The sequence below is a fragment of the Prorops nasuta genome, unplaced genomic scaffold (genome assembly GCF_024137725.1).
Source record: "Prorops nasuta isolate Cenicafe-Biocafe unplaced genomic scaffold, Cenicafe_Pnas_1.2 PNAS00009, whole genome shotgun sequence".
Classification (NCBI taxonomy): domain Eukaryota; kingdom Metazoa; phylum Arthropoda; class Insecta; order Hymenoptera; family Bethylidae; genus Prorops; species Prorops nasuta.
Window position 1 is genome coordinate 8,858,360 of NW_027116806.1, and position 12,791 is coordinate 8,871,150.

A 12,791-nucleotide genomic window follows, 5' to 3' on the forward strand; every position below is an offset into this window, starting at 1 on the left:
ATAGCAATAATATTAAATTAAAACGGATAGAAATCGGAGAATTTAAATATGTTAAAACAGTCTTTACTGGAACAAAACTAAAAGGAAAATAGATAAATATATGTGTAAAGGTTTAAATATCAGGCATAATTAGGAAATCATTGTATTTTTTATCATAATTTTTATCTGTACAATAAATTTTGATATTATTAAGAAAAGGTACAATAATAGAATAATACGCAACATGACTAGAGTTTATTTGCGCTAATTAAAAATAAAAAAGCGATAAATAAATCAGCTAATGAATAAAATACATACTTTGAAAAATTAAACACTCTTACTTAAAAATTTACCGACAAACGAGTCTAATCTAACTACTTGCACCTTAGAATTTAAGATTTTCGGAAAACCTGTATTATACGAAGAAGAATAATTAATTAACTCAGGAATACCATCGTCATCAAACGAAGCAATGGCTAGTGAATTGAAAAAACTGTTATATTTTAAATCGGGTTGACAATCGTTATTTTGACATATCTGGATTATCTCATTCTGATTTGCATTTATAACAGTCACATTCGTATAATTAACAATAACGATTATAACTTTTTCGATAATCTTATGTTGAACAGATAAATTCGTTTTAGGTACATTGATAGTGGTATCATTCCATTGCCAGAATTTAATGGCAAACCCAGCAGTATAAGGCTGCTTCAAAGTTTTTAATGGAACTGGCTTAGAGGCAATTGTGTTTAGTTTGTCAGAATTCCAAATTAAAGATTGATTTGTAGAATTGCGAAGAGTTAAATTAGCATATACGCGACAAGCCTCTCCAGGACAAGAGCCTTCATTTATGACAGAAAGATAATGGTACGGTGTAAGCTTCCATAAAGTTGTATCTTCGGATATTTTTTTTGTTTCAAAAGTGCGGACATTTCCATTTTTACTAAGTACACGTTTTCGCTGATTTTTCAACAAACCAGTTTTATAAAGTATACCTTTCAAAGATAATGACCGTTCAACATCTGAAAGCAAATTTACATATTAAAAACATTTATTCTAAGGAACAACATTAGATAGTAGTATGTTTAAATACAAACTTTTTCCATCAACGTCGTGACATGAAAAAGTCACTACATCCTTTGTTATAAGATTATAAATATTAATGTCTGAACAAGTAGTGTTAATATGAAATTCTCCTAGTAATGCACCACTAGCGCCAGATAAAATCACGAGATATGGTAAATCTTTATTTTTTATATCAACACTAAGTAAATCTTCTACCCCATCTGAATCAACATCCGGTAGAATGATTGGTAGTTGTGGGAATGTTTGAAATTTTGAACTCCAATTTATTGTGCCTGCAGTAGGCTGTATGCTATCCAATAGACCTTTTTCTCCAACCACAATACAATCAGGCTTTCCAGATTTGTCTGTATCAAGCGTTACACAATCTATGGCAGTTGGAGAGCGCTTCAATAAAGCTTTCCATAAAAACTTGCCAGAAGTTCCTTGCATTGATATCACACCACTTCCTTCAGAAGACATAAATTGTCTATCCACCAAACTAGTGGGATTATTCTTAAACTTTTGTCCTAGGACTAGAAAAATTAAATTGTAGGGAAAATCAGGTATTATAGATATTGGTCCTTGCAATTCTGTAAAGGATAAAAAAAATAATTTTCCCAGTAAACAAATACTTTTTATATTAAATTAGTTGTTCTTACCAACATTCTGCAAAGATTCCTCCCAAGAAATTGAAGACTTTTGTGAAATAGAATTTGTAGGACATACTAGTGAGTCATCACATGGTAAAACATACAAAAACCCAATAATAGTGACAATGCATAATAAAATAGAAAAGACTAGGCAAAACCGTCTAAGAGGGGACATATCCTTTTTTTGCCATAAATCATTTTCAGCTGTATTTCCATCCATAAGTAGAACCGGAGCATCATCTCTGTAATATTTGAATCCAGCATAACCATTTTCTGCATGATTACTCAAATTTCTTGTTTCATCTAATGGAAAATATACTGTATTGTCATGAATTGGGTTCTGATCCTACAAAGGGAGAAAGGTGAAATGAGTATTTTAAAAAGGTTATTTTTACAATTAAGGGGACTTAATAAAATTTTATAGATGATTTCTTACGATGGTAGACATTGGAGCATGATTATAATCCTTTGAGAAATGATTGGTCTCATTGACATGATCATCTTCACCCTCAGTGTCTGTGTTACTTTGAGGTAAGGGTGTATAACCTTTCCCTATGTTATGGTCGATGGACATGTCAGATTACCAATTTTACAAGAATAAATTGGAAAAATGTTTACGACATAGTACAATTATCGCGTACGCAATTACTACTTATAAAATTTCATAATTTATATGACAAAACGTAATATAATAATTAAGTTAAAAAACAGGTTAATAAACGTCAGACCAGAGCTACGGGAAATTGATTCTTTTTTTATATTTCAGCTAATTTCACTCTGCAATCTGCATCCTCTGCATTTAGGCAGTATCCTGAGTATCCCAGTATTCCCAGTCCCATGTAGTATTGGTTGCTATTGAAGTTGGTCAAACATGTATGGAATTATGGGAAAAAATGAAGTTATATTTATGTTTTGATATACATACAATGTATATCATTTGTTAGGTGTTTATATATGTTTCATTGTTAGGTTTGTTCGTGTTGCTTGTACTTCCTGCACTTTTCATTAAAAATGTATATTATACGTCACACAAAGTATACACGTTTAACGAAAAGTGCAGAAAATACAAGCAACACGAACAAAGCTGTTACATCAGTTAATCATTTTTGAGAAAATTCAAAAATGAAAATTAGTGTTAGGCCTAGGACACAAAGGGTCTGTTCTCGTTGCCTACACTTTTTACACTTTGTGCACTTTTTAGGGTATCAACTTATGCAATGGACAAAGACAGAAATACGGAAAGTGTAGAAAGTGTTAAAAGAGTAGGCCAACGAGAACAGACCTAAACCCTTTGGATAAAATTAATCTGTAGTTAAAATGATATAGTTTAAGTTACAGGAACTATACCATTTCAATTATGGGTTAACTTTTGATCAAAAGGTTTGTTCTGGGCCTAGGCCTGCCTAAAGTCTGAACTGGTCTGAACGGAGACCACGAGGCACGAATACAAACAAGAGCAGTAAGACTAGTAAGAGTAAGAAGGAGTACGAATAGAGACGGAAGTCTGACAGAGGTAAAGTAGTGTAGCAAACGCTGCCCGTTGCCGTTGAATTCAATTCAATTCAATGTTGAGCTATTGAGCAGAGGACTGAAGTGGTTTTTTTATGCTTATTTGTTCAAGCTGGCCTAAGGCGTAACTAAACTGAGGTGAAGTTGAATCCTAACAACCTAATATGCAGGTGTGCAGTGTGCTTCACGCACATCATGTTGCATCACTTTCCTCTTAGGTGTTGTTTTTACAAGTTGTAACAGGGGACATAATATAAACAAAGGTTTGTAATTCTGTTTTTTTACGTAGTTAGTAGTTACCTCTTTTATCCAAGCTGTTGCTATTTGAAGGAATCTGAATTTTATCTAAACATGTTCGATATATTCATTGCTCTTTCAATCTTATCTTCCCTTGTTAGCAGTGTTAAGGTTATGAGGAATAAAAGGTGCCGTACAATTAATTGCATTAGAATATTATAATTAAAATTTTATTAAAATATATTCTTTTCACTCATTACTGAATGTATCACAGATATAACTAATATTTCGAACTAACTACGATGACGCCTTTTTGCAGTGTTGCCACATGTCATGAAATAACTATAACTATACTATACTTATTTATTCTATACTTAACTTAATATGCTCCTATACTTAACAAGGAGGACATTACTGAAATCGTGAAAAAACCCAGGAGAAAAAGGATTAAAAACTGCTGAATTTGGTGGGCGACGCCGGCCGCCTAGAGTCTCCTGTCTCCTTGTGCCACTTTGTGTGCCTTGGAGTCTCAGGAACCTCCGTGAACGCAAATAGTCATCCTATTAAAGGTAAGCGGATCTTTTTTAATGTTTTATCTCCTAAGCTAACTTCTGAGTTTTTTTGCATCTTTTAAAATGTTTGCTAAAGATCCGTAATGTACTACTTTTGAAATGAATATCACGTTAACAGTTCATAAAAAACAATAAAAGTAAATTCTTTATCTCACAGTTATTTGCATTACTAATTTCAAATTTTACTCATTTGCTTGATGCTGGTGTTAAAGATTATAATTAGAATTTGGAGTAATCAAGTTACCACTGTTTGATAAATATCAGTAATACTATATTGTTTTATTTCACTTGCTACATTTTATAAATTTGAGAACTGATTTAATTATATTAGTTACATTATGGTTCGTATGCAATCATCGAACAATCAAGAAATGACTGTCCATTTCTCAAGCACTTCTTATATTACTACATCCACTTATCCTTTCCTATCCATTTACCCATAGGATCCAAACAATATTCTTTCAGGTTAAAAGTTCGTTCGCTATAGTTTCTAGTGCATTTTACACAGTTCGTGGTTATTCGGTCTTAGTTTGTGTTGTGCTAGTAAGTTTAAAGTTATTCATATAAAACAAGTAACAGTATCTATTCTATATGTGAAAAAAAGTACAGTTTACTTTTAAATTGAATTGCGACGAATCAGTAAAAGTATAAAAAAGTATATAAATTTAAAAGAAAAGTCTTTACAACAGTTTTAAACGTGTTACAAAAGTATGTTTAACATGATACGGAATTTGCACATTGTGTCTTCAAGAGCGAATATCGCACATACTCGTATTGATACAGGTAAGTCCTGCGCCACACTTGATGCAGATAATTCATTGCTGCAGGGGGTCGGTATGCTTTGAAATAATCTTAATTCTACAAAAGCAAAAAAAATATCGTTCTTTCAATCAGGCATTTATTAAAACCATTCTCTTTTATTTTTAGTTTAGTAAAATTGTAAACCTGTTGAAAATACTTACTTATTTACAGGCTGGAATAATTCAACATGTCGGACTCTGGTTCAGAGAGCTCTTCTTCAGAAGGCTATGATGGACGAAGAGGTCGAAGTACCGGAGCTGATGACGTGATGATGTCATCACCGTCGTCAAGGCATCAACGTGATTCCCCAGTGTCCGGATCAATCTACTCAACTGAAAAATCACCAGCTCGCTCCGATGTTTCAGTGGGAGAGTCAATGTCATTGCTCTCTGCGCCAATGTCTCCGAAATCACAACGCTCAGGAATAATGTCTCCAAAGTCCCAACGCTCAGGAATAATGTCTCCGAAATCACAACGTTCAGAAATAATGTCTCCGAAATCTCAACGCTCGGAAGTAATGTCTCCAAAATCACAACGTTCGGATATGTCTCCGAAATCACAACGATCTGGAATAACTTCTCCGAAATCACCGAGCAATGCATCTCCCTCACCCCGATCAGTTCGCAGTATGTCAAAATCACCACCGGCATCGCCGAAATCGTATCATTCGGACAATAGGTCTGTGGAATCTCCAGCAAGTGATCGCAGCTCGTCATCCTTTCGTCCAACACGAGATAGCAGATCTAATGCTTTAGATTCTGCAAAATCGCCTTTATCATATAAGAACAGTGGCTCTAGACATAGTTCTTCACTGGAGAAATCACCAAGGTCAGGCCAAAGTTCTGTAAGGAGCTCACCAAAATCATACAAATCTATCGGTGCTTCTTTGGATGATCACGAGTCAGATAGGCATTCACATGGTGGAGCTTCACCAGTGCAAAATAATAGTTCTTTCAATCAATTGGAGAATCTTGGTGAACAGATATCGGATGGCGATATAGAGGATGAACCAGAATCAATACCTTCTGAGTCAAAGCCAACGCCTGCAACAACACCAACACCAATCACACATGGCGAAGATTTGTCCGATGTTTCGGACCTCGAAAGCAACGATGGTGTCGATGGTGTCGTAGAGCACGTGGAATGCGAAAGAAACGATAGAGAGAATCAGAAAAATGAGGAAAACCGCGTTAATAGTCATAGTGATCAAAAGGAGCAAGAAAAAATTTCTTCTGTTAGTTTAGTGGAGGAAACCGAACAATTAGATTTTGAAGCCGATGGTCAGTGGAAAGATGAACGAGATGAGGGTGAGTATCGATAATTCCTGTCAATAGTATATTTTTATTTATGAAAACTTAATTGTGGCTTTGCTTGTAGGGGAGCCGGAAGGATTGATGACGAAAGAACATAAAGAGAACAATGAGAAAGATGGAAAGGAAAAAGAAAAAGGGAAAAATGAGAAGAAAGACAGAATAAAAGAAACTGGTGAGATAACTGAGAAAGAAGAAGGCGAGGAAGATGGAGAAAAAGTCGAGTCAGAGCTGGAAGAAGGTGAGCTTAGCGACGGAGATGATGCTCGGCCAGAAGAGACAGAACCAAGACCAGTGTGTCGTTTTTATAATCGAGGGCAATGTACTTGGGGAGTAAGCTGTAGATTTTTGCATCCGGGTGTAACAGATAAGGGTAATTACACAATGTTCGACATGGTAAGACCTATGGCCTATCCACCACATGCAGCACCTCCACACGAATACAGACCACACATAGAAAGACCACCACCACCTATTGTTCGTCCAATCATGAATTACGGAGGTCCTCCACACCCACCTAAAGCTGAAGAGCTTCCTACTGAATCTGCTTGGGAACGTGGTTTACGGCATGCTAAAGAGGTATTAAGAACGAAATTGTCCTTTTTTGCTCATTTTTTATCAACAAATTTGCAACATCTTTTGTTTATAGATGATGCGAAAAGCTAACAAGCGTAAAGAATCAGACATGGATTTTGAAGAGAAAAAGATGAATTTAAGTTTAGGACAGGATGAAATGGATCGTGAAGCCGGATACTACGTACGAGCAGCTACTCCAGAACCATTAACAGAAAGATATGCAGCGAGAGAAGCTCCACGTAGAATTCCACCACCACGAATAACACCAGAAAGATATATCGATGAGCCGGAAGCATATTATCCTCCACCACCGCCACCAGCCGCACCGCCTAGTTCAGCTCCGATGGAATACTACCGGTACATTCAATAACATCTTAGATTTACTAATTTTTTCTTTTTATAACTTAAGATATTCTGTTTTCTCCAGGAGAGTGCATTACAAGTCAGATCCACGTGCTCCGGCTGAATATCGTGAACGTATTGATTATCATGCGATTCCGCGTGGTGCTCCACACTCCGTCTCACCACCTCCTCATCCACGGGAGCGCGAGAGAGATAGGGAAAGAGAGCGTGAGAGAGAACGAGAATATTATGAAAAATATGAAAAGAAACATAAGCGACCATCACGCGAAGTCATTGTAGAACGCATTCCTCCAACCAAAACTTGGCGCGAGGATGAACCTCCTCCAGTTGAAAGAGGCAGAGGAGATGAATGGGCGGATCCTTGGATGCGCAGAAAATCACCAAGTGCCGTAAGACGAAACGCTGCCTCATCGAGAAGACCACGAAGGCAATCATATTCTTCAGGCTCGTCATATTCTTCAACAAGGTTAGTTAATACATTCAATTTATTCTGTATTGCAAACCCGTGTATAGGGTGCTCTTTTAGCCAGATATGTCAACTATTCTCTTATTTTTTTAATTGCAAATGTACTGAGTACGATAGTCCAGTGTACTATAGGTTTATTAATTTTCTTTGCACAATGGAATTGTTTCAATTAGTTAAAATAACGACTAGAATCTTTTTTTTCACTCTAGCTTTTTGACAAAAACAGTAGTGCAGCGAAAAAAACAACAGATATTATATGTCAATTAGTAATGTAGTGTAAGTTTTGAACTATTGCAATGAAAAGAAACAAAATTATTATGTATAATAACTTTATATTTTACTCAAAAATATAAAATATTTTACAGATACAGATGAATCGCGTTGTTCATATATTTTTTATCAAAATACTTTTTATTAAAAGTTTAAGTAAAATAACTATTTCAGTAAGCCTATAAAGAAAATTGTTGAAAAAGAGCTTTACATTTTTTTTTTATATTTTTTTAGCTCTAGCCGTAGTTCGAGTCGCTCTAGCTACAGTTCTTACGACTCCTTGTCCAGGTCCCGATCCCCATCACCTCCTTCCAGATCGCGCGGTGCGGGTGGAAGTAGCGGAAAAGGCAAAGCTGTGATTACGTCACCATCGACACATCCAGCAACCGCTGCACCACCCCAGCGCGGAGCGATGTTAATGAACCCCCCAGCACCTTCTCCTCGTCTCCCTAAAGGTTCTATTTCCCCGACTGGCACACTACACAGGCGTGCAGGGCTTAATCCACCTGCACCGAGCCCATTGTCGTCCCATCAACGGCACCACGAGAAAACTAGAGACAAAGCTGCTCTTGCTGCAGCGGCTGTCGCCAAAGTCATTAAGAGTCGTTCAAGGTCCAGGTAATAATTTAATACTGATTAGTGTATCGCAATAGGCAAATAAACAATGCATAGAAAGTGATACCCTAACTACTTTGCAGATCCTCCCATAGCAGCTCTGGTTCGGAAAGCAGCGGTAGTAGCAGTGATTCCACTGAATCTAGCTATTCATCCTCATCCAGTGAAACCCGAAGGAGAAAAGGTTCATCTCCAGCATCTATTCGCAAAGATTCCAAGGGAATCGACGCTTTAAAACTTAGTGGAACTAAACAGCAAATCAAACTAACGCTGAAGCCTACAAATTCTACTTCAATGAAAAAAGTCGAGCGAAGTGCCCTGGTTGCCGGAAAGAAACGTGGCCACGAGTCTCCTCCGCTTGATAGCAAGGCAAGCGTAGCTGCTGCAGCTGCAAAAGCTGCGAAGAAAGCAAGTTCGCGACGGGAAGAACTTCTTAAACAGTTGAAGGCCGTAGAAGATGCAATCGCACGCAAACGGTCCAAGGTTTAAATTTGAAAAGGACTATCATTATACATGTCGATGGCAATATATGTATGTAACTATTTTACTATAATTGTCAAGCACAATTAGTTGCTACACGAGGAATGAAAGAAAACTGAAAAGAGTATAATGCTAATGAGGACAATATTTTGCATAGATAGGCATGGTAGTTCTCGAAGAGCCAAGATCAAGCGGTACCTGTTTTTATAATCTATAACGTTTCTTTAATGAGCTTGTAACTGATAATGAATTTGTCCCTTTTTGAATCGCAGATAGTCCCTAAATTTTCAACGCTTTATGTATAGGACTGTAAACCAGGTTTTGCGTGATATTGATACAACTAAAGTTGTAAAGCCAGGCTCTTCTCGAGTAATCTTAAAAAACCTGGTTATCATTAAATGAACGGTTATTGTATGCAAGTTCAGTGCATGCGCATTTTTTTATAAACTTTAATGCAGCAATGTTGTGGGTTCATCATTGTATATTATTATATCATGATACACTCTGGTATGTTCATTTTAAATTCAGTAGCAAGGTGTTGATATTGATGAATATTATAGTAGTGCTATTTGGCGATTGCTTTATATATCAGACACATTTACATAGTTTTTCCTTTTGTGGGCTGATTATAAACTGAGATTTTATCTGCTTTTCTCGTTACGTTTAGTTTAATGTAAGAAGTTCGTACCCTGACCAATTTCTACCTTGATAGCGTACAAGTGATATAAGGAAATTAAATTAATTGACAACTAGCCTTGTATCGAGATTTCTTTGTAATTCAAGCTCCAATGTCAATTAAGTTACTTCTGATTTTCATACTCTTTGTTATCAGTCATAATAAATATCAACAAAAATGATCATTGTACTTTTTATTAAGAAAAGGATAAAATCAACTAGCTGGAGGAAAGCATCACAGCACAGACATGATAAAACATTATAAACATATTTGACAAAAATTGACAAAATAAAATTAACAGTAAAAAGTTATACAACATATGTTTTATCCTACCAACAATGACATAAATAAATTAAAAGCAACATTTTTTATTTATTCCGCATAACAATCCAAGTGGAAATAGTAACATTTTCACTTTATACAAATATCTCACAGAAAACTTTTCTTACAAACAGAAGATACATTTGTTGATTTGGTTACTTACATTATATTTTTAGCCCTTTATACAAAGCATATAAAAATGTAATTATGCTCTTTTTACAACCTTTAAACCAAATTTGTGACATTGTGTTAAAAATTAAAAAATTTACTTAAAAATTACATTCGCAATGAAGATGACACTTCACCATCCGCTTGTCTCGAGGTACTTGCTTCAGAATCGAGATTTCTTATAGGAAGTCCCATAAATCTATTAGCTCCATTTACAGTGTTACGTCTAGCTCTAGCCGTATTTGTTTCATGATGTATTTTAATTTCGTTATACTTAAATAAACCATCTCCAGGAGCCGCTAAACCTATTTTGGGAGATTTATACCAACATTGGTATGTTACGTACCACGTTACGACAGCGACAATGCCCCCGATAAATTTTTCAATCATAATATGATAGTAGAGCATTGTTGATATTAGCATTACATCCCAAAGTAGTTGCTGGATCGTCATAATAACAAAAAGCCCTCGTAAATATGGGGTAAGAGCTTTATGTGCCTTTTTCAGAAACTCCAGATCATCATTAGACAAATTGCGAAGCGGACCTGTACTAGTTTCATTAGGAAGGGTACGAGAATGCTCTTCTCGCATAATAAGATCCTTTATACCCTCCCATCCAACTAAGGAAGAACCTTCCTCGGCCAGTATGAGGCTGGAATAAATTAAAATAAATGTGTGTCCTGATATATCAAGGCCACTCCAAAACTTTCCTGCTTGTAGACATTTTGTTTTACTTTGTAAAAATACATCTTTTGTGTTTAAACAACGACCGTAATTTGTTTCTACATAGTTAAACATCTTGATCCATAGAAGCCAAGCTACAGTAGCTATAAATAGTCTTCCAAGATGTTTTAACAAGATACTTCGTCGACCACAGCCAAGTGTATGTGCAGTCAAAACTACCCATGGTACTGTTACTGTCAATAGCCAGCCCCAACCCCACTTAACAAAGTATTGATTAAGGGCATTATCAGATCTTGAAAAGTAAGTCCTGGGCATTGTTATAAAATCTGCTATTAATGAAACAACAAATATAGCTCCACAGTATATTGCAACTTTTAGCCGTGGATCAAAGAGTAGAGACTTTTTGCAGAGATGAATGAACATTGTGACAAGAACAAGACCAATAGAACTTGGAGCAGCCGTAGGTCTTGTGCCTCCTCTGTCTTCTTGTGTAGAGTTTGGTCTGAAATTCAAGCGACTGGATCTAAAACTTGCTCCAGCTGAGCCTGTAGGTCCTAAGCCACTAGGTGTTGCATGAATGCTTCGTCTTTTTCCTGTTGCCATTATGTAGTTTAATAACACTGCACTATTATTGTTTCCTTTTTGAAATAAATCCTGTCAACATGACAAAGATTGTTTTCCTATTGAAAGAATAAGTTCTTAATATTTACATAGAATATTCAAAGATTTTATATTTAATGATAAGTTGTGCTAAGTTGTGCTAAGTCATTCATGGATCAAAGGTAAATAACTTACAGCTAGCTTTGCTGGTATTTTTTCTTGCGTCTTTTCCCACTTGACAATTCATTATAACGTGTATTTCATAATTGTGGGATTCCAGATATCAGATACAGTATATTTTCAGGGAAACTGTATTCGCGAGTACCTTTAGGCAATACCAAAGACAGTCTATACCTATTGTTACAAATCAGGAATTGTAGAAAGTAGTGAAAGCAAAAATATTAAACCTCAACCTAGTGCTACTAAGCATATAAGGAAAACACGCGGATGATGCGGAGGTTTACTATACCCATTACCCATATGTTATCACTATCAAACTTGAACGACTTAAACCACAATTAAACTGCTTTCTTAAATTTTCCTATACAGAGGAAAAATATATTTGATAGAAGTGTAATTGTACAGTTAATAAGAATTATAAGGATTACATTACAAAGAAATGTGTGTTATTATTTTACAAAGGTATTAACTCGAATTTCCTCTCAGAACATGTATTATTAAAAGATATTCTCTCTCGTGCGATGTCGGTAAACAATCTTTTGCCAGATGCTGGTAAATAATTACCGACCGATATAAGTTGACAAGTTTTTAGAATCCGAAACATTTGACAGTAAACGATCAAATAAAAAGATCTGAATTGTCTAAAAAACTAAAATTTTTTAATCTGAAGAATATTTGAATAATATCAAGTTTTAAGCTTAATTTATTAAACAAATTATCATGTGTATTCACTTTCATGTACTTTCTGTTTAACACTGCCAGTAACCAAGATATTTTTCCTGGATGGTTTAGAAGTATACTTTTGTTACTTATTACTATTTACTACATCAACGGTACACTGTGCCAAATTGATTTATTAAGATTTAAGCTATAGTGAAGTATAATAGAAATTGGGGCAGAGAAAGTACAGAGTGAAGTTAGTTGAAATGTTAACAAATCAAAAATTATGTATACAATTGGTCCAATTTGTAATTAAATAAATTCATTTGGTTCATTTAATTGTCAAAGCATTTGACTTTCTTTTTATTGGAATAAAAATATAAAAATGTAATTCTTAAGGTCAATGTGGTTCGTATAATAATTTTGATAGTTCTTTTTTAACAGACACTATAATGCTGGTGTTTGCTAGTCAAATATAATGAGATATAGAAATATCTACCACAGCTCTCTAACGATTACTAACTGGTACAGCAGCTAGCGATGGTATCGTTAACGTTAACGTAAAACAAGGTCAAGCGGCACAGGCCAGTTTTGAGCTTTAACCAA

At 35.4% G+C, this 12,791-nt stretch overlaps 3 protein-coding genes across 7 annotated transcripts; 1 reads left to right on the plus strand and 2 right to left on the minus strand.

The window, feature by feature from the left end:
- Positions 1–162: 162 nt before the first annotated feature.
- On the minus strand, positions 163–2,609 carry LOC136776343 (uncharacterized). Of its 2 annotated transcripts, none has more exons than XM_066731793.1 (4): positions 2,134–2,609; positions 1,707–2,037; positions 1,080–1,637; positions 163–1,004 (listed from the first exon to the last, which is right to left on the minus strand). In XM_066731793.1, the coding sequence occupies exons 1-4, from the start codon at positions 2,269–2,271 to the stop codon at positions 307–309; spliced, it is 1,725 nt and encodes a 574-aa protein (XP_066587890.1). In that variant the 5' UTR covers positions 2,272–2,609; the 3' UTR covers positions 163–306. The 2 variants fall into 2 exon arrangements, with proteins under 2 accessions (XP_066587890.1, XP_066587889.1); XM_066731792.1 differs by having other exon boundaries at positions 167–1,004; positions 1,707–2,043; positions 2,134–2,605.
- A 549-nt stretch (positions 2,610–3,158) lies between these two features.
- On the plus strand, positions 3,159–9,753 carry LOC136776309 (zinc finger CCCH domain-containing protein 18-like). Of its 3 annotated transcripts, none has more exons than XM_066731731.1 (9): positions 3,159–3,210; positions 3,319–3,469; positions 3,848–4,012; positions 4,988–6,123; positions 6,194–6,705; positions 6,776–7,059; positions 7,130–7,531; positions 8,036–8,419; positions 8,500–9,753. In XM_066731731.1, exons 4-9 carry the CDS (start codon positions 5,004–5,006, stop codon positions 8,903–8,905), a joined length of 3,108 nt encoding a protein of 1,035 aa, XP_066587828.1. In that variant the 5' UTR covers positions 3,159–3,210; positions 3,319–3,469; positions 3,848–4,012; positions 4,988–5,003; the 3' UTR covers positions 8,906–9,753. The 3 variants fall into 3 exon arrangements, with proteins under 3 accessions (XP_066587828.1, XP_066587829.1, XP_066587830.1); XM_066731732.1 differs by having other exon boundaries at positions 8,512–9,753; XM_066731733.1 differs by having other exon boundaries at positions 8,090–8,419.
- A 171-nt stretch (positions 9,754–9,924) lies between these two features.
- On the minus strand, positions 9,925–12,414 carry Fitm (acyl-coenzyme A diphosphatase Fitm). Of its 2 annotated transcripts, none has more exons than XM_066731735.1 (2): positions 11,541–12,414; positions 9,925–11,399 (listed from the first exon to the last, which is right to left on the minus strand). In XM_066731735.1, the coding sequence occupies exon 2, from the start codon at positions 11,346–11,348 to the stop codon at positions 10,170–10,172; it is 1,179 nt and encodes a 392-aa protein (XP_066587832.1). In that variant the 5' UTR covers positions 11,349–11,399; positions 11,541–12,414; the 3' UTR covers positions 9,925–10,169. The 2 variants fall into 2 exon arrangements, with proteins under 2 accessions (XP_066587832.1, XP_066587831.1); XM_066731734.1 differs by having other exon boundaries at positions 9,925–11,425; positions 11,541–12,412.
- Positions 12,415–12,791: the final 377 nt, after the last annotated feature.